At 38.3% G+C, this 22,050-nt stretch overlaps 1 protein-coding gene across 5 annotated transcripts in view; it reads left to right on the forward strand.

Annotated features, from left to right (window-relative positions):
* NaPi-III (Na[+]-dependent inorganic phosphate cotransporter type III) overlaps positions 1-22,050 on the forward strand; it is a 428,747-nt gene that overhangs the window by 374,953 nt on the left and 31,744 nt on the right. For 3 of the 5 annotated variants that reach the window (XM_067158237.2, XM_067158238.2, XM_067158239.2), the window contains one exon: positions 8,464-8,595. The exons of 1 other annotated variant lie outside the window; for it this stretch is intronic. In XM_067158237.2, coding sequence (XP_067014338.2) covers positions 8,464-8,595 — 132 coding nt within the window. The remainder of the gene's footprint in view (positions 1-8,463; positions 8,596-22,050) is intronic. One more of the 5 variants, XM_067158240.2, reaches the window with a different exon arrangement.

Here is a 22,050-nt window from a genome sequence, read left to right on the forward strand (position 1 = left end):
ATTTTTTATTTACGATGGTCTGTTCATGTGAGTGTAACAGAACCAGCTGCTAATACTGAATAGATTTCTTTGAAGTGATCTTCTGGGCAAATTGAATACTGTTGTTTTGTTCTATCCCTGTCTGTCAAAACAGGACTAAATTTTAAAGGATAGCTAGATAATTTGAAAGAGCTTGAAATATAGCTCAAACTTAGATTTGAGTATGTTGTGGTCAGCCGAGAGGATAAATCGTGTTCTTCTCCTTGGTCAGCAGATCGCCCCCTAGTTGCATCATACAACTGTTCATTGAAGTGTAGCTTGTTAACGACTCCAGTGCCTTCATTAAAGCCAACTAATTTAACATATAATCGACGTGTTGGTTTATGTACTGTTACCATATGTATTCCTGCTTTGGTCCTGAAATAATATTAGATGTGCTTCAGGTATTGCATATCCTCATTCTCCTAGAGCTGAATTACTTAACAAGTCCTTCTCAGTGTATTTGGCTCCTTGCAGTTTTAATTTAAGCAGGATTTTACCATTGCTCATTTGTGTACAGTGGATTCTGGAAAGCAAATTAGTTTTTAATCTAAGTCTCCTTCAGGATTTGAAATTATCGCAGCTTAGTTGATCATAGCCAGTTGGCAGCATGTAGACGTTTGGTCTTTGTGAGATAGGAGCTATAATCCCACTTACTAGTAGGGTTATGAATAGTGGAACCTTTACGTGTAAGGGACTGTAAGGCAGATAGCCAATGGGATAGTGTGAGGGAAATGATTTTAAAAAACTTAAGTAGGAATCGCTGTCTGCTGTAGCATATTTGACTGAGGAACAACTGTGAGTTATTGTGGAAAAACAAAAAATTACATCAGTATGCAAGATATTTGTCTTCAAAATGCAACGTTTACTTTATTATAGAGTCTGAAATGACTATATGTAAATAAAATAAAATTCATCGAAATAGGACTCTACTGTCTGCGCCTGTTGAGAAGTCTATACTCTTAGTTACAAACATTAGTTGTGACAGACAAGGCGAGCTCCTCCATATTCCTTAAAAAAAAAAAAAAAAAAAACCACCCGAGCACTTTAATAATTCCATGTACATTTAAGTCTTAAGAGTATTAGCTACAAATTTGGTTTGTTTCTTCTGCTCTGGAACTTCATTCTTTCTGGCCTGGCTGCCCTTTCTTCATCAGTTATGGTGTACTGTTTGCATGTGAAAGTTTTTAGTTTGTCTCAAGTCTCTGTTTCTCAGGAATCTCTTCTGTCTCCAGTTTGCTGCATTGTCAAGCCTAACTCATCTAAATCATCTTGAACATCTTTGAACCAATTATTCTCAGTTTTACTTTTCCAGCAGTAGTTGAAAAGATGTTTCAGTACCCATTTTTGGTAGTCTTGTTAAAATATTCATCGTACAGTACTTATTAAGTATAGTAAATGTGTAAGAAAAACACGGTTGCACTGCCAGTTTGGAACTTCATGACACCACCTGAATTTGTAAGAGTCATCAGGGACAGAACAGATGTGTATTGTCAGGTCTTGAGTCTTCAAATAGGCACATGGCGGCAGCCATGCTTACCCTGTATCCACGGGACTGTAGTAGATGGTTTAGCAATCAAATCTCATGTTGCTGCTCTGCTTCCTTTCATCACAATTTAATATTTAATTCATGAACTTTCTTTTGTTGTTGTGTGGAGAAAACCATAAAACCAGAAACCACATAAAAATCTGTCCAGTGGTTCTTGAGTTATAATTGAACACAGATGCATGCTGACAGATGGACGTTGAGTTTTATATATTTAAAGAACTGCTGTGAAGGAAACGTTAGCTGTTGTACAACTGAGTCTGGAGTGTAAGTTGTAATAAAGAAAACTGGTTTAGGTAGCCAAGCACTGTGCTGCCTTGTTTAGTGATTTAGCTCGCCTGTAGGCTCTCGGAGCAGTGCTAGTTGTAATAATTTGTTAGATGTAACTGAAAAGCTTAAGTTCTCCCTTCTTCACAAGGTTATTGCTTTATATTTGTGTATTTTTAAATTTAAATGTTATAATGCATTTAAGATGTTGTTTTGGTGATAAATGCCAATTATGGCATGTGGAGCAATTCTTCTTTTTGATTTTTGTTAAGGGTTACATTATGACACACATGGAAAATTTGATTGCAAGAAAACCATCCGTGTATATTATTGTATATGGGTAATTATGAAGTAGTAGGCCTTAAATAATAAATTCTGAGGCAAGTAAAAGTAAGGACAAAGATAAAACCAAGACACCTTGGACCTCGAAACCAATAACCCTGAGCATATAAGCTAGTACTGTAAAAGTTGACTTTGTGAGGTTTGATCAAGTCGTAAACACAAGGCAAGTCAGTGTGAGAAAAGGTAGCAGAACATGAAGGAGATGAGGACAAGCACAAAATACACAAAAAGGTCGACATCTCATCTTAATACAGTGTTTTGTAAAGTGGTTGCTTTTTTTTTTCTTCCTCAATTTGTTTTACCGCGTACCAACACAGATAGGTCGTACGGCAACGATGGGATAGGAGTAGGAAGGAAGCGGCCATGGCCTTAAGTCAGCTACGGTCACAGTATTTGCTTGGTGTGAAAATGGGAAACCACAGGAAACAATCTTGAGGGCAGCCGACAGTCGGGTTTGAACCCACTATCTCCTGAGTGCAAACTGATAGCTACGTGACCCAAATCGCACAGCCACTTGCTTGGGCGTTGTTCCTGATTTGGCCTCCAGCAGAAGGTGGATTGCTGCTTTGGCGATTCTTCTTCTTCTTCTTCTTCTGTTTCTTCTTCTTCTTCTGCTTCTTCTTCTTCTTCTTCATATCGCTGGGAGAGTGCAAGTCTCACAAAGATCAAAAAGATCCGTACCTGGCTAAGGTGACCAGGATATTTGCTGGGCAGGAACAATTCCGTACTCCAAATCCTCCACAGTGTCGGCATTTAAAAGATTTCTCGTGACCCATTTTGTCTTTATTCAACAAAATTAATACTAGGCAATTGTCAAATTTTATAGGCAGACAGCCTGGACGACGACAAATCAAAATACCGCACATTGTATCTGGGGTCATGTGATTAAAATTAAAATTTCTTAAAATTATAATTTCTTACATGATAAAACTCGGGCTATGAAGCCTGCTATTGTGCCAAACCACATTACAGCAGTAAACAATCATACATATTGTACATTATTATAAATATTATTATAAAAATACAGAGCAGAGTGGTGATGTGTGTTAGGTGCTACAGCTGTGGAGCTAATCTCTGCATTCACAAGATGAATGGGTTGAAATTGCACTGTTGGCTGTTCTGAGAACAATTTTCTGTGAGTTTCCCATTTTTACTTTCAGGCAAATCCGGGACAGTTCCTACTAATAGGCCACAGCCTTCCTTAATTTCATTTAGTGTTAATTAGCTCCTCGGTTGAGTTTGGCATTGGCTGTAAAATCATGCCATACAATTTAATCTTGCCTCATTTGCAACCCTGTATCAGGAAACAGCACTAAGGAGTTAGATGTTAGATATGTTGTTAATATCAAAATACAATTCTAAATCTCTACCAGTTACAATTCTTATTGATAATTGCATTGGAACTAATATGAATTTTTCTGTTAATAGGAGGCCGTGTCTCATACTTTCTTTATTAAGAGTACTTGTTGAAATACTTCTGCTCGGTGTCACAGGGTTGAATTCTGAGAATGTCGTAGATGCAAGTGCTTATTGTGTTTGCCAGTACAAAGAATGGGGGCAAGCAAGAGGGGTTGTAGTATTGAGCTGAACCAGAAGGGCAGACTTCTGTTTATTTGTAGGAGACTGAAGAAGGGAAACGACATAGGACCGTGGACTTACCAAGAATATTTAGAAAGAATTGGGCACAGGCATTGTCCATCCATTTGATAGTCTTTCCTCAATGTCTTTGGTGTTTTATGAATCACCCAAGATTCACTGGCCAAGTATTTGTACAGAACGAACTAGTGAAATACTTGTATTAAATGTTAAGAAAAAAATGTGCCTTTGTTTTCAGATTTTTTTGTGTGTCATTATTTTAATGTATGTGCTTTATTAAAATTTCTGCCTTTTTTGATGAGTACGGTAGGTAATTTTTTATCTTTTAAGTTCTCCTTTTGCATCTTGTCGTTGTTCTCTTTTCTGCCTGGTGCAAGTGTGAAGTGAGGTAATCTACCGAAGACTACGAGAGTTTAGCTTCTGTCGCTGAATGGTTGATTCTTCATTTCTCATTTGAAGCTAATAGAGGAAAGAGAATGTGTCCCGATCATGGTGATGTGCGATAGTCCTGAGAAGAGCGCAGGAACAGCCAAGCTTGTTTATGCAGAGTAGAAAGAATTCATTCCAGCTATTTATGAACTCCCAAGGTTACTGAAGGGGTTGGATTTGGATCCATGATAGCTAACCTAAGTAAATAAAATAAAAATAATGAATTAATGTAATAGAACAGTAGCACTCCTCATGGTCATATTCATTAAAGCATCAAGTAGTTAGCTGGTTCGAGTACTGTTAGTGGTGGTATTGGTGGTGGGGGGGAGAAATTCACCATCAGGACTTTGGCCGGCAGGCTAGGACAGGAGATGGTATAGAATTTCTAATCACTAGATTGCATGCTAAAGGCCTGGATTCAGTTCAGAATCTCTCTGCTGTGTTCATATGGAGCACAGTTACATGACTGTAGAGGGTGATTTGTCTGTCTGATGGGGACATTCAGCCTTGGTGTTGTTCGAGAGGAGTAGGCTTTGTGCCAACACTGGGTTTTAGCCTCTCACTACATCATCTCCTCACACCGAGGCGTGTAGGTTGCCCGTGGGTGTCAAATAGGACGACCTGCAACAGGCGAGTGTTCTCGGACACTCCTGGCACTAAAAGCAATGTGCTAAATAAAAATAAATGAATAGAACAGTAGTTGACTTGGCTTATGAACACTAGCCATTTAAATTTGCATCAGCCAGTATAAGGTGTCATTGTAGGATTAGACCTCAGTGTTCTATTATAATCTAGACCCCCAGTTACAGGCCCCACCCAACATTTATTAACTGTTTTGTCAGGCTGATTGGCTCAGATGGTAGACTGCTGGATTTCTCTGTTCAGTTGGCAAGTTCAGTTGGTCTAGTTTGATTCTATTTAAGGGTGTTCAAATACTCCAGCTTAGTGTCGGTAGATTTGCCAGCATTTAAAACGGTAATCGTTTAGGGGCAAAGTTCCAGAACCATGGCATCTCGAGGATCCATAGAAGCGCTTTAGTTAGTTGGTTATAAAACCAGTAGCATTATAGGTTTACCAGTCCAGTGAGCTGCCTCTGTGGATCAGCGGTAGAGTGTCGGCCTCCGGATCCCAAGATAGCGGGTTCAAACCCGGCAGAGGTAGTCGGATTTTTGAAGGGCGGAAAAAAAGTCCATTCGACACTCCATGTCGTACGATCTCGGCATGTAAAAGATCTCTGGTGACACATTTGGTGTTTACCCGACAAAATTAATTAAATCTCAGCCATAGACGCCCAAGAGAGTTTCGGTTTACTCGGTCTGCCTTCTAGTGGGGGCCTAGAGTAAAACGGAACGTCGAAATTGACGAGCAGACAGCCAGATTGCGTCAAATTGAAATGTCTGCACACGGTAGCTGAGGCCATATGATTATTATTACCAGTCCAGTCATATAGCACTAGAAACCTTTGAGCTGATTCAACAAACCATGTAAGGAAGCAGCTAAGGAACTGCTTCACCACTTGAAATATAGCCAAGTGGTTCTCGGTTTCAACTTGCAAATCGTGCACTAGACTAAATAGTTCAAAGTTGGAGCATCATTTCTTATAAATTCCAGTGAATCTAGGTAAGAGTGTTGGCCTCTTGAATTCGACTGAGGTAGTCAGATTGTTGAAGGCAGAAAAAGTTCATACAGTACTTCACGTTGTACGATGTCGGCATGTAAACGATATCTTGTGACAGTATCAAGTAAAATATCAGCCATAGGTTGCCCAGCATAGTTCAAGGCAACATGCTGTGAAATCAAAATCCCTGCATGCGCTAGCCGGGGCCGTATTATTATTTGTTCAACTCTTGTCCCGTTTCTCTACGGTGTTGGGTATGAGGTGACATGAATCTGTCATGGCGGGTTTTTATGACCAGATGTCCTTCGTGGTGTCTACCTCACCTGAGGAGTTAATGGGTTTAAGTGAATGACATGATATATGATAGTAAGAGACAGGGGTGAAACCTGGTGCCGGCACATAGCCTACTCCTGTCGAATAGCACCAAGGGGTCTGCTCAAGGCTCAACGTCTCCATCCGACGGACAAATCACCATCACCAGCGTCATATGCCCTCACTCCACGTGAGCACTGCAGAGAGGTTTGGAATTTAATCCAGGGTTTTGGCACATAATCTAGTGATTAGAAAATGTATACCACCACCTCTCCTACCCTGCCGGCCAACATTCTGATGGTGAAATTTTTTTGACCAACGGGACTCGGGCCGGCTAACCACATTGTCAGACAGACCGTTTAGACTTAAACACCTTAACAATCATGGCCACCAGATGGACTATTATTTACAATAATAATAATAATAATAATAATAATAATGTTGATGATGGTAGTAATGATAAGTAACTTTTTGTTGAGCTTTTCGTGTAACTATAATAGTTTTTTCATAAATACAAAACAAATCTTTTTGAAAATTCAGCTTAATGAATTAGTGTTTCAGTTCCACTGTTGTGAATTTTTTTGAAAGACTGATGACTTCGTCATAATTTGGATTGCAGATTCCTCTGAATTTGCATTATGGCGACATTTAAAGCATATCTATCTTGGATGAACCTCACCTGTTCTAACATTAATGCTGGGTGCAAAAGCTCAGACAGTAGTACGCTGGCTTTCTGAGCATGTTTACGGGTTTGATCCCGGCTCAGTTCAGTGATGTTCTAAGGTACTCGGATACGCCAGCCTCGTGTTAGTAAATTTACCGGCACGTAAAAGAACTCTTGCAGGACAACATTCTGGCACATCGGTGACTCTGAAAACTGTAAACGTAGTTATTGAGATATAAAAATGGGGTAATACAGGTAGCATTAAAGGTCTCATAAGCCCCAACACTAGCTAAAAGATTTTTATTGTATTTTAGCTATTTTTGAGTCTGTTACTTTCCCTTTGGTTCACTGAAAGAAAAAGGGAGAAGATACCTACTTTGATTTTACGTACATTGTAAGAACCACTGAGTGATTTAAGGACCTATTCTGAATATCCTGCTGTTGCAGGGAACTTCCCTTCCACTCCTGCTGTTGTTAGACCATAGCTTGGAACAGGACGCTGGCAATCGCCATGATCAGGACAAGTGCTAATCCTCATTACGAGTACGAAGTGAACAGCTTATCTCGAGGAAGGGGGCAGGCAGCACGTTCAGTCACTACGACCTGCTACTTCCGTGTAGCAGCTAATATTGTGATTCTGTTTCTCTGTAATTTTACTTATTCATCTTCTGTCATGTTCAAACACAACTTGGGGCGGTACTGAAATACTGCGAGATAATAGACTTTAATCAGAAGAGGGAGATTCAGTAAAAATGAAAGTTTTGACAAAAGAAAGATGTGAACCTCTCAAATCTAGTCTTCTTGGATTCAGGAGGGAGGTTGTGTAAGTGTAAACGATGCCAGACTCACTTTGGTTCCATGCTCACAAATTGAGAACGCCTAAGAGTCACCCCCTGGTAGTTGCCTCTTATGATCGGCAGAAAATACTGTGAATGTATTGTGGCCCCTCCCTGAGGGCTGTTGTCAGTTAAGCAAATTTACTTTAGCATCATAGGGGATTCCTGAGAAGTAGAGAGAAATATTCAGGTTTTTCTTGAAGCCGCTTGTCTGAAATCGGTGATTATTGGTGAGAAAATAGAGCTGATTTAAATTTTTAATCACATAGTTGGCAATATTGCATGATCAAAAGGGAAAGAACTCAACCCCTTGAAGAATGTAGCAGCTTAATATAGGGAAGAGCCATGAAAGCTTTCATTGGTTATGAGAATTGAAAGAGCTGATGAAGTATTGTCGGGCAAGAAAGACTAAAGAGTGGAGCAGAGAAACTCCGAAAGAGCCAGAAAATTAATACAGGCAAGCTTGTTGACATCGATGTAAACCAAGGGCTAGGATACTCTTCTTGTATCCACTTTCTGATTTGATAGAGTGAATTGAAATAATTTTGTAAGAGACAAATGTTGTAAAGCCCTGAAAAAGAATTGTTTTTTTTTTAATAGCAGAACACCATTTCAAGTGCACTGAAGTATGTAAAAGTTGCCAATGGGAAGTTTGTTCATTTCTCAAAAGAATTCAAATACAGAAGATCTGGTAGTTATATCTACTGTTCCACGTATGTGTTGCATATTCCTTGGAGCTGATGTAGCTGTGACTGTACGTGCAGGCTGCCCTCTTAACGGTAGGCTAATTTCCTTCTCCACTCGTAGTGACTTAACCACAAACTTGCCTAAACAGGTGGCAGATGGTACGATGCTCTCCAGCCTGCCCTCGCCGTGCCCGGGGCTGATGTGTATGGCTTGTGTGTTACAGAACAGTTACGTAGGAACAAGGGAACAGGAGTCAGTTTTTCATTTGGTGACTCGACAGGTAAATGAATGATTGTGGGTTTGTTTTTTCTCTAATTTTAATCTCTGAATGCTGCTTATGTTCTGCCTTGGGGATTACTGTCCAGAAGGGATGTATTAACATGTCAGCTAAACTAACCTTATGTTAATTTGTGTACTTAATTCTAACGTCTGAAACAACTTCATTGAGGTAACAGATAGCATTGTTCTTTGAAGAGTGTTAAGAAATGTCTTGTTAAATATTTTTTCATAGGTTCAAGAGTGAGAGCCATCCCATACAAGAAGTTTGTCACTAATGTAAGAAGTACATTTTGTCATTAATACAGGGTTGCTGCATTTAAGTGGTCAAAATCCAGGACATGGAATAAAATATTTTAAAGCAAAACAATATGAAAAATGTGTGTAAATGAAACTGATTAGTATCCTGTATTCTACAGATAATTTCAATCTCTGGAATTTCTTTTTGGTGAAAATTTCAAAGTATTTCCATCTTCCTAGTCACTGAATTAAAACTGAGTGTGCTTGTCAATGTGGAAAGAAAATGTAATCTCAGCCGTAGCTAAATCCTATAATTCTCTGCCAGATTTAACGGGTATGAAAAATGTCGTACGTTTTTTCAGAAGTTCAAGATTTCAAATGATCTGCAGTAGCGGACTGTTCATCATTAGCCATGCAAAGCATTGAATTACACTTTAAAATCATAACGGTTTTATTGTCGTTGTGGTTATACATAATACTTATACAGTTGGACTATTATTGGACATTATAAACCTTCCAGCCAGCTCATTTGTGGTTGCCAGCGTTTCGCTCCAATGTGCCAGTTTGGGCTCATCAGTTGGAAATAAGCACACCCACCAAGGAGGCCACTTGGGAGCCACCAGCATTGCCAGTGCACTATGAGAGACCTTGACTCACTTTCAAAAATTGATGCCTGCCTATCAGATGATATAGATGATGATTTCCATAGGGAACCTGAAAGATTTGTCGTGAATGAGTAAATTTATAATACCAATATAGTTGGTCCGTTGTTGGACATTGTTGGGTGTGCTATTTGCCACTTAATGAGACCAAATTGGCACACTGGGGCAAAATATTGGCAGCCACGAATGAGTTAGCTGGAATGTTTATAATGTCCAATAACGGACAAATGTATTGGTATTATAAATTTACTCACTCGGGACAAGTATTTCAAGTTCCCCATGGGAATCATCTATATCACGTGCTTCTCTCTCTTTTAAGTACGGAAATGCATTTCAGTTTATCATCAAACTTGTACTTTTGTTTAGGAGCCATTTAAGGTTGTAGGGAAATCACATGATAGTGACACCAAAATGAAGCATAGGGAGCAAGATGAGCAGCAAGGTATTTTGCCACTGGGTTAGAAAGTGCTATTTCAGCACGACTGACCCTGGGAGTAGTACGGAGTACCACGCATACGTCAGTGGGAGCCATTACAAAAGTCACTTGCCACAACATGTTAACACTTAACCACAATAGAGTTTGATCGAATTACAGTTGAACAGTGAACCAGTCGGTTTTTAAATCCTGTAATATGATGGCTCAAGAATGAACTCCTTTATGAAATGCTTCTGAATCCTTCGTTGTTCCGATGAAATGAAGTAAACTGGACATGTGCCTAAATACATGGTAATTTTTTTAACAAGCAGTTGTTTTTTGTTCAAATTTGGGACATTTACATGTCCTGGACCATATAGCAACCTTGCATTAATGTCTTCATCTAAGGGAAGGTAAATAGCTTACCATCATAAGAAATATTGATCAGAATCTTTCGCAGAAAGTAGCAGTGGATGATCAGATTGTGGTGAAGACCAAAGAATGAATCGTAGAGCAAGATAGTTCATATGAAGCACAATCTGAAGTAAACATGTTATCAGCTTGTTAGGTTTAGAATGGGGAATAGTAACCATCATGTAATAAACTTGAATATATAAAAAAATTAATCTCATTTTCATAATTTGTGGTTTAAAGTTAAAGAATTGGGGATACAAAATCTGTCATTACGGTGCTATCCAAATGACTGTCATATTAAATTATTTGGAAGTTTTAAGTTAAGATTGTTTTGGTTTATTTATGGTGAACTTGAAGGTTATTTGGTTTCAGTTTTCATTATATTTTCTCTTTAAAATCATCCCTACTTGGACAAAACCCTTATGTATCTAAATGCATAACTCTGAAGTACTAAATGTTAACATTAATTTGGTTTGATAATCTCTACTTTTAAAACATAATGTTTTTGTTGGTCCATACAAATCATTATATTAACCAAGAATGCGTGTACTGTAAAGTGCATATCTAATTTTAATTTCTCTTAAAATATAAGTATAATTTTGCACTTCTAATCCTAGATGTTTCTGTAATGACTAGTTTCTCTTCATAAACTCTTTCCTGTGTAATCCTATTGTGACTGTATTGGAGAGCTTTAGAATTGATAATTAGTGAATGAATGGTTATTCTAATATGAGTTGAAATAACAGTGGTAAAAGCATGAAGTAAACTGTGGGCATTTAAGAAGTGTTTTGTTTATATATAAATGATTCTTTATTGTACATAGAATGAATTGCATAGTATTGTCGTTGTTAAGAATAACATGGTATGCAACAAATAACACAACCCATATATCACAAAAACATCTGTTGTATTTAGTGGTATTGAAATATAGTTACTTTTCTATACTCTTCAAGCCTGCAACTAATGATACTAAAATGTATCCTATTAATAGGGAAAGGATTTTAAGGTGGAAAGTATGATCAGGAAAGGGGAATAAAAGGTTCTGGAAATACATACATACAAAATGGTGCAAAAAAGGTGTTGGTGAAATCACGTTATTAAGGTTTAAACCAGTTACATGAACTTCCCCTATCCCTTTTACTGCGTTCTAATAATGAATGAACTTGTTATGTTGGATTGCACACAACATTTCAGTGTTTTTGACAGTAAGTTGCTGGTGCTTCAAGCTCAGTAGATTCTTACATATAGAGAGAAACTCTGCTCGCCATATACAGAAACCAATGAAGGATATCTTGCCAGCACTTGTAAAGGGAGTTCAGTCAAAGTTGCAAAGGTTTACACATCTGGATTGTTCTTCAAATTTAATTTGAATGTGTCGTTAGCAAATTCATCAAGGCTCTCGTAACATTCATAAACTTTTTCCAAACTCTGAAACACATCTGGGATCATTGCATCAAGTTCCAAATCTAGGTCTTTGTTGTTGATTAATTGTGTGGCCTGCTTGATGGCTTCTGTATCAGTTGAGTCTAGGGCACATGTGAAGCATTTGATTTTTTCACAATTTTCACCCAAGAAAATCTGTTGAAGCAGAGAAAAAAAGATTGTCTAATCTTTTAGACACAGATAAAAGTGGGTGGGTAAAAGTGCTGAAGCATGAAATAGAAGGGAAAAGGTGGCAACATGTAGTAATTTCACAAAAAAGGTGCAACAAAATGTGTTTATTTTGCTTCATTTCATGTCTTCATGTACCTATCTGTACGAAAATAGCTATATTTTTGGAAAGGTGCTGGCACCAAAAATCCTTGTACTATTTATTAGGTTTCCTCTAACCTAACAACAAGCAGTATTAAAATACTACTATGTTGATTGTTTCTCAATCTGTTTGTTCAATTGCTTCATAAATATTTTGTGCTGCAAACTGTCCCAGTTCACTCTGGTACACGGTTTAATGTACCACTTGAGGAGAATGAAAGTTGTCCAGGTGCAATGTCCAAAGCCACGGCTTACAAGCCGGAAATCCAAAGCTTCATGAGAGCAGCAGCATGTGTACAGTGGTTGCTAAACAAAGCTATGGCTAATAATAGACCTATGTATTGTAGTGTTTATTTACGATTCATTTTTGTGTACAGAATCGGCTCATGGTCTGGAGACATTTTTGAGAAATTGCCTTATCAGGCTCCAAGCCGTATTGCAATTCATCAATTTTGAGAAATGAAGAATGTTCAAAATAAGAAGCAAAGGAGACATTGCAGAGTGCTTACAGAAGTTGTTCTGAGTGACATTGGGCGTCCATATCTCGGGGGTTCATTTAAAGATAAACATTTCAAGATAAAGAATACAGAACAAGTCCACACATTTGAGAGGCACTGAAGACAATCATCTTCCAAGAAAGAAATAAATAAATAAAGGGAAATTAGAAGATTGCTGTTTAATTTCATTTGTTGGTGCCGGGAATGTTTGGAAAATAGAGGATTTCTTCTTGGGAACTCTTAGTGTTCTTGACTCTGGACTTAACCTTCGCTGTTGTGGACTCCCATTTCTTTCAGATCCTTCTTCACCATCAGTGCATTTTTGTTTTCTTGGTCTCAAAAGATCTTGCTATATGGTTGGTCAGTCTTTCCATGTCTGTTCTGTGGTAGGGGCCAATGACCTAGCTGTTAGGCCCCTTTAAACAAGAACCATCGTCGTCTGTTCTGTGGATGTCTGAAAAACAGGGCTCTACCGGGTAGTGTCAGTTCTTTTCCATCCTGAGGTATAATTCTTTATTTTCTTTCTGTATAATCTATCCTACAGTCTCGGTGGCTCAGGCGGCAGCACGCTAGCCTCTCGCTGCTGGATAGCGTGGTTCATATCCCGGTCACTCACTGTGAATTTGTGCTAGACAAAGCGGAGGCGGTGCAGATTTTTCTCCGTGCACTCCGGTTTTCCTCGTCATCTTTCATTCCAACAACACTCTTCATTAACATTTCATCTGTCAGTCCTTTATCATTGCACTAGAGGGGTGAAACAGGCTTCAGCAGCCAGCACATTTCCTATTTTTGCCACTAGATGGGGCTTCATTCATTGCATTCCTGACCCAGTTGAATGACTGGAAACAGGCTGTGGATTTTCATGTTCCATCCTCTGATCTTCCTCAGAATGTTTCTCTCTACCAATTACAACTTCTTGACCAATTCTATTGTAGATGTTCTTAGTTTGTATGCCAAGTTCATCTTGTTGATTCTCCATATCAGTGCCTCTTTTTTCTGATAGGTTGTTGTTCATCCACTCTCCCAGATATTTGAATTTCTCCACCCTCTGAATCCCTTCTCCCTTTACTTGAATCCTTCTGGGTGCTCTTTCGATATTGGTCGTGTAGTGCTTTTTCTCAAAGGAGATCTGTAGGCCTGCCTTAACCGTTTGTTTCTCGAGCTGGGCAGTCTGGCTCCATGCTGCCTGTATTGACTCTTGACAGAGCCACAATATTATCTGCAAAGACTACAGGGTTAACTTGACCTTAATAATAATAATAATAATAATAATAATAATAATAATAATAATAATAATAATAATAATAATAATATTGTACAAACCCTTTAGCCATTATTTTACGATGGTTGAATTGTTCAGAAGTAAGAAAGGCTTTACTTAATAGGCCTTGAATTCAGTCACTGTTTATGCAATAGAATTTAATTTGGGTGTTAAATTAAGTTTTTTTTTCATTCATAAAAGTGATTATGGTACATAATTGTTGCATTGTCTATGCAGCTTTTCACACACAATCAAGAAGTGATCATTTAATAAGAAAGTGAGTTTTCAGTCCCAACATATTATCATAAAAACTACTTTACAATAAACATAATTAGGACATATGAAGAATGTCCCATGTTTGTAAATAGTGTAGCAAACAAATGCAAAATTAAAATTTAAATAAGATTTTCCCCGATTAGTGGTTTTTATTTTCTATGAGGAACTTTAATTGCAAAAATTGTTGGGATACGGAACTACTAGGGTTATATAAAGTTGTATTTTCCACTGGTTTAATGATGGAGTAAATTTTATCACAGCATGTGCACGATTGTGCATTATGGCTTCTGTAATATCGTATATGTGATATAATCTGTAGCTTGTGCACTGTTTGATTCTCATATTTCTCTTCTTGTACTCTGTGATAGTTTTCAGTATTATATCACAGTGATTGAAAAATAATTTTACAACAGAGCTATTTAAATGTAATGGGGAGAAAGAAAAAAGAAAAAGGAGAAGAAAAGGAAAAGTAGAAAATACATTGAAGTCTTCAGTAACTAACACACCATTTGTCCAGAAATAAAAATTGAATTGGGTATTATTGTTGCTAAAGTAGAAATTTTCCAAGTACCATGTTTCTGAAAGGGACATTTTCAGTTAGATCTGACATGGGAAGGATAAACAAAAATGAACATTATTGCAAACCCGTTTCTCTGTGTGTATCGTTAAGTTCATTCTTTTCTAATTTTATCCATTCCTTGTTACCACTGCTGCTGGCAATGCCACATTCCACACAGAAGTCCCCAAAAACATCTTTCTAAAATTTTGCACATCTATATTTGAAGTGAGCAACGTTATTTTCTTAACCCGCGAGTGGTCGCTATATGAGATTCTCCCACATGATTTTTTATTGTGATATTACTTCACAGTGATGAAAGGGAGGCTGAGTTTAGAACTGTCTTGAGTAGAGCGATTCACATTTGAAGGGTAAGTACCCCCTCCCCTAGTCAGAACAAAGGTTCCTATGTGTCCGTGCGCGCTGTGTGAGAGTATGTACATTGCATATGTTACATTAAGTAGTAATTTGTGTCTCTAATAAACAGCTAATCATTTCATTTTTATCTGAAATATATATGGTAGAACTTGAGTTTCATTTCAGTAGTAAATTTCAGCCTTACGCCCCACAAAACTGTGAAAAATGTCATAGTTATTTTAATGTGAGAGAAAGTCTCGCGTGCGACCAATCATGTTACATTTTGGCTAGCTACCACTCGCGGGTTAGGAAAAGATTTCCTTGCTTGCACTACCCATTTTATGTCCATTCTTCTGTCATCTGTAGTTGTTCTGCTACTCAAGTGACAGTATTCATTTACCTCCTTTAAAACTTAATTTTTTGATCTAATATTTCCTGTGCCACTTTACTTTGTTCGGCTGCATTCCATTATTTTTTGTATTTTATTTATTTTCATCTTGTATTCTTTCTCTTGGATGAAGTATGAACGTAGAAAAGCAATCTGGAAGCTGTGTATATATGAACGGCAGTGATCGTGCACGGTGAACATCATGAGGAAGCCAAAATCAAAAAATGTGTCGGGGCAAAGATGCTCTGTCAGCAAAAGATGTGGAATGATTTGTGACAGAAAATTGACACTGGAATCTTCTTTTTCATGGGAAGAAAATATGGTCCATAATTTTTGGAGAAAATGAGCCTCATGATGTCACAAATTCATTACAAAATATAGAGGATATGATTGGCTAAAATTAACAAAAAGAAAACATTATTTACAAAATATACCTGTATACATATAGGAATTATCGAGATCACAAGTTTGCACGATTAGGTCTCCATATCCAGTCCTTAAATCCATTTGCCAGTTTCAGGAAATGCGTGGTGGATAGTAGTTATTGAACAGTTGCTCACGCTAAGCAGTCGGCAGCAATAGGGTGAACTGATACTGCCGAGCAGCTCCGCCCCATTTGTGCACTAGATATCTACATCTACTTTCTCCCACTCGGATCCAATACATGATCTTCCATTGGCATTTGAAGAGATCAAAATCACATACGCACATGGAAGGGTGTTCTATTATGTGTCTAGTGAATACTGAAGAATGCTCCCAGTAATCTTTCCATGCTTTGCTGATGCTAAATGACTCTGCTGTGCTCCACGGTGGCCGTCTTGTTTTCAGAGGTTTGGTTATTTCTTCCTGGGGCGAAGAAATCTAAATCCAGGATTACATTTGGCTATGAGCGAGTTGTGTATAAAATGGTCTGATACCTGGATAAGTATAGATAGCTTCACCTGAGTAGAAATACAGATTACACTTACTAAAAGAATATATATTTTTGGTTTATGCTCTGTCCCCGTATTATTTTTGGAGGATGAATGACAGAATTTTGATTTCCATAACAGTTGGTGTAAATGGATGTGAAACGTACAGGTTAGTGCACATGTTGTGTTCTGATGGTACACACAGTAAGCCTGTTTATCAAAGCAGTAATGTACAGCGAAATTGTTTGACTACTTTATTTGCTGCTCAGATCGTGTGCAGCTTATCTTGATTGTGTGTGTCTCCTTCTAGGTGTATACGTCGTGTCGGGGGACTATAACTTGGGTATGTCATACCCTGACTGGTTCATCTCTTGCATTCTTCCTTCTCTTAGATGTACGAGAGATGTTCATGGGATAAGTTGGTCATTGAGCTTAGTATGGAAGAGTTCATACATACATACATACATACATACATACATACATGTCATATTTTCCATACTTGTTTTACCATGTAACATCTCTGGTATGATTTTGTTCTCGGCATGGAGTATGTTGAGAGTCGGTATTGATTTTTTCTACTAGTATCTTGATCTCGGCGTGCATTCTATGTTAAGGTGAAGAAGGCTGGAAGATTGTACTGGGAAGTAGAGTTCGTATTTTAGAAACTTCGTATGACCTTTGACTTTGAAAGTGATTTTTCTTTAAAGTATGGCATAGAGAGGTGTAAGATAAATACGCTTTTGTAATGAATTTTAGACTGTATAAGAATCTATCAGAGTAAATGAAGTTGGGATTGTACTTACGGTAGCTTACTATCAATTGAGAATCGATAGTAATATACTGACAACAATGCTCTTGACACCGGACTGTATGCTGCGCTTTTAAAATATCACCATTGCTACAGTCGGGTATCGAATTACCTAAAATGCAAGATTTTCTTGAAAAGCAGGAATCTGTCCAGCAATTCATGCAGGCTGCATTAAGTTGAGCGTGGTAATCTAGAAGTGTGTCTCTATCAACACTTGCTAAACAATCGAGATGCTTGAATTGGTTTACTTTGTGGACATCTCTCCCATCTATATGAATGCTTCCATTTGGCTGTGGTCTGCACTCCACATACTGTTTTCTTAATATTTAACTAGTATTTTTTTTAACTTCAGGGTATAGAGTATTAAAAGAAACAACTTAAAAGTGAAACATCAAAGATGTCCAAACTAATCTTGCTTTTCATAGGGCTAATCTTTACTTCCGTCTATATGGGTCTCATTTCTACATTAAGGAAATTACAAAACACGTCATTTGGGGATCTACCCCAGTCCTATTCATGGGCAATATGCAAATGGTGGTATTATCAAATCCTCTTATAGTTTTACCTTTATAGTTGGCCCGTTATTGGACATAAGTTTTCCAGGTAACTCATTCCTGGTTGCCAGCGTTTTGCCGCAGTGTGCTAATTTGGGCTCGCCAGTTGGTAAATAGCACACCTACCAAAACGCATGGCTAGTGCATACCGTGGAGGCCACTGCATAGGCTGTTTATAGCCACCGGCAGTGTCAGTGCACTATGAGAGATTTTCTCATTTTAAAAAATTGATGCCTGCCTGGCCAACTGGTGAGCCCAAATTAGCACACTGGAGTGAAACGCTGGTAACCGGGAATGGAAAATTTATAAAGTCCAATAATGGACCAACCGTATTAGTATTATGTATTTACTCATTCGGGACAAATATTTAAAGTTCCCTATGGGAATCAACATCTATATTATCATAGTTTTACCTTGGAAAGTCTCTTGAGAGGAGGTAAATTATCTATCACAAGTTCTCTATGCCATTACTGATGAAAATTTCTTACTTGTTAATGAAATTTTTTTTTTTTTTTTTCCTGTTGGAACTAAGTGATTTCTTTCTTTATAACTGCGTATTTATTTGGTAACTGAAGACATACAGCAACTCTGTGCATGTAAATGTTTGTGTGCATGCTTGCACGAGCCGAGCATGGTGAGCATGAGTGTGCATCTTGAAACAGCATTCTGTACTCTCTTAATCAGTGTGTTTTTCTTTCAGGTTTTATTGATCTATCTCAGCATAATGTTAATGTTTTACCTTTTTGTATTGGTTTGTCTGGAGTTTGCCGAGTTTTAAAACTGTTCTTATCTCGTGCTCCCAACACCAGTTGTGTTGTCTGTCCATTCCTCCTGTAGGCTTTACAAAGACCAGTGAGGGCGTGTGAAGGGGGATGTATTCACTGTTATCATATGCACAGAAATCCATTGGATTGGCATCAGGATGTTTCACTGGAATGCTGTGAAATGGGATAAGATGGATCTGTTTCCTGCTCCATCTCCTGATAATTAAGGGATACCCATGTGATTCTGCACTTGTTGGGTGTTCTCTACAGATGAGCAATGTCTGTCAAGCAGATGGGGACCGTAATGAATGCTTGAAAGCAAGCAGCATTTACCTTCACATTTTTTTCCACCTTACATTATGGCATCTTCCCAGCAACTACCATGAAGCCCCTTGGGAAAGTGTCGTGGCAGTTGTGAACAAAGTTTCAACCCCCTTCGCATCAACATTACGGTATTTAATCAACTGAATATGACCGCTGGTAGATGGGTCAAGATATTCTTTGTACATTTTGACCTCGGCGGGTGTCGTACCTGAAGTTTTCTGTAATAGGTTCTGTGCTTGACAGTGTGGTGCAGGAGGAGGATAATTATGGATGTTGATGTTCACTGTGAAAGGAGAGAGAGAGAGATTCAGCCAGGTTGCACCATTAGCCTCATGTCTCAAAGCACAACAGGCGAAAATTTATGGGAGCTTTTTGTGGGCGAATGGACAGCCGTGCTCAAAAATGGACGTCTCCATGTGTTTTATCCTTACCCTAATATGATTGCTATTGTGGGGTGAAATTATACTATCAACAAATTGAGTCAAATTTTGGTCCCCGAGGAGGAATCATTTAATGTACTGTGGCTACTTTTGTTTTGCCCTAAACTGTGTTAAATAGTTGGAATCTGTCACTGTAGATTATATTTAGAGTAACATTGTGTACTGTCTAATATATTTATTTTGACTTCGAAATGGCCAGTGAACAAAAGTGAGGTAAAACTGATCATGGCAAAGTGAGGGTGTGTGCTCATGTTAGCAAAGGGGGAAGGACAAATATTTTATTTTCCTAGTGTCAGTTTCCTCCTTTGACTACTAATGAAAGTTGTAGGGGAACCATCTTTGCACTCTGGTCTAGCAGAGTCATATTGAATAGGTGGATATTAAAAATAACACTTGTAACATACTTCGTATTTATGTACATTTCAATACGGACCTAACATGAGAATTATAACATGTAATATTTTATTATTTATTTATTTATTTATTTATTTTTATGCTCATTATGCTACAACTACGGGGGAATAACACTCCTTTCTCATAGCCTTAAGATTCTTGAGAAAATCTTAGCAGATTGCGAGTCATCTTAGAGCCACAGTTTGAAGAGGAACAAAGGCAAAGATCTGTTTATGGTTTTCCTTGACATTGAGAAGGCATATAGCAGCATTGCAAGAAAGACGATATGGGAATGCCTGAGAAAAACGAATGTGCCAGAGGGACTGGTGAGGAAAGTTCAGATGCTGTACAAGAACTGTACCAGCTGTGTGCGATTGGGTGAGAGGACATTCATCCTGGTTCAAGACTGGAAGTGGAGTCCAGCAAGGCAGTGCACTACCCCCATTATTGTTTATCACCATCACGAATGACATAATGAAAAACATCAAGAAAACCTCTGGTGAACTAACTGCAATGGCCTTTGCTGATGTTATGATCTGGGGAGAAACTGAGGAAGTACAGTCGAGACTCAATGAATGGAAGGTTAAATACCAGGAGTTCAATCTCAAGATAAGCAAATTCAAAACCGTAGTGATGGCAATAAACAGAGAGGGACGACCATTGAAAATCATGCTAGGAAACCATCCACTAGAAATTGTGGAAAGCTTTACATACCTCGGCAGCGTAATATCTCGAGATACACTAGCCACAAAGGAGGTGGCAAATAGTGCATAAGAGTTCTCACTTTTACCAGCAAGTACGAACACTCCTGAGATCCCAAAGTACCAACAAAATCAAAGCTGGTGATGTTCAATCAATACTTCATACCAATCTTATCCTATGGTATTGAAACCTGCACCCTCACTAAGAAAGACTCGTCAAGGTTGTAGGCATCCACAATTCAAAAAACCAAACTAGACAAGTTGAGGAATGATGTAGTTGGGAAGGAAGCTGGAATTTTTAAATCATTGTTAGATCGGATCAGTATGTCCGACTGAGGTAGTTGGGGCATGTAATGAGGATGGAGCCAACAAGGACAGCATATGTTTACTTGGAGCGACATGTGGCAGGGAAACGGATTGTGGGAAGACCAAGAACTCGCTGGCTGGAAATCGTAAAGATGGACATTGCAGATCAGGGAAGGACACTGGAGGACGTCATTAACAACAGAACGTATGTCAATAAGACAGAATGGAAGCGACTCACCAACAATAACCGGGAAACTGGAACTGTAAATGATGAATAATAAATTCTGGAATTTCACTCCCTCGCTTGCTTTGAGCTCAGTAATGAGCTGCCTCTTACCTGGAGGCCCTGCACTTGGTAGTGGCCAGGTCAGGTGGTTTTTTTAAACCTGGATTGGAGGCCTGGTTTGAGGCGTTGGTCTAGAAAGCCAAGAATAACAACAGAGAGAATTGGTTGCTTGACTGCGGATCCCCTCATAATCTGGGCTTTTTTTCTTCCTCGCTTGCTTGAGGTTGAAGGAAGCATAGTTTCCAAGCCTGGCCATGTGTCAGTGCTTTCTTCACGAGTGTGCAACTGTATGATGCGGTAATATGTAAACACTTCTATATTATAGAAAACTGTCCATTTTCAAACAGTATGTTCCACCCTTGCATTTTGGTCTGTCATAACAATGGTCATGTAAGTAAACTGCAAGGGATAAGTTTTGCATGTTACAACATTTTCTTTGCTAATATTTTTCTGGTTTGAAATTTTGCAAATGTCATAAATACTGGGCATCTTATAAAATGATTGTAAAATTTCAGTTTTAATCTCCTGAATACTGTATGTAAGTTACACCATTTTAAAGGTGGGTTAATCAATGGACAGCAAGCAATTTTTTACTTCAATTTTATTTATTATATTAATATTCAGCAGTGGATTACTACTATTGTCATGTCATAGATCTACAGACCTGCCTGTATATGATGACTGATCCTGTGCAATTTGGCTGCCTTCAATATCAGTTATCAATGTATCTAAATAAAAATGCAAGATTCTGTTGAGAATAGTGAAATGATCCCTTAGTAAAGAATTTTTCCAATCATTCCAGAAGCATGTTCTAAGGGAAAAGATCTGTAAATGCTCTTAATAATATTTGCTTTACATCCCATTAACTACTTTTTATGGTTTTCGGAGGCACCGAGGTGCCAGAATGTAGCTCACCACTCAGCCTGGCTGCAGATGCTCTTTGTCTTGGTGTAAGGAAATGTTGTTAGAGAAGTAGGAAGGATTTTCAGCTGGAGAAGGAAAGCACTAGTAGTATTACAGTATCTTTGTTGGAATAAACTGGTTTAGGCACTTCCTTTCACGTATTAAATCTCATTCCTTCGATTTACTTCCTTGGGGATTTCCCATGTACAGTACTAGCACATTGAATTACATCTTCCTTATGCCAGTAATTG

The sequence above is a fragment of the Anabrus simplex genome, chromosome 14, assembly GCF_040414725.1.
Source record: "Anabrus simplex isolate iqAnaSimp1 chromosome 14, ASM4041472v1, whole genome shotgun sequence".
Taxonomy (NCBI): Eukaryota; Metazoa; Arthropoda; class Insecta; order Orthoptera; family Tettigoniidae; genus Anabrus; species Anabrus simplex.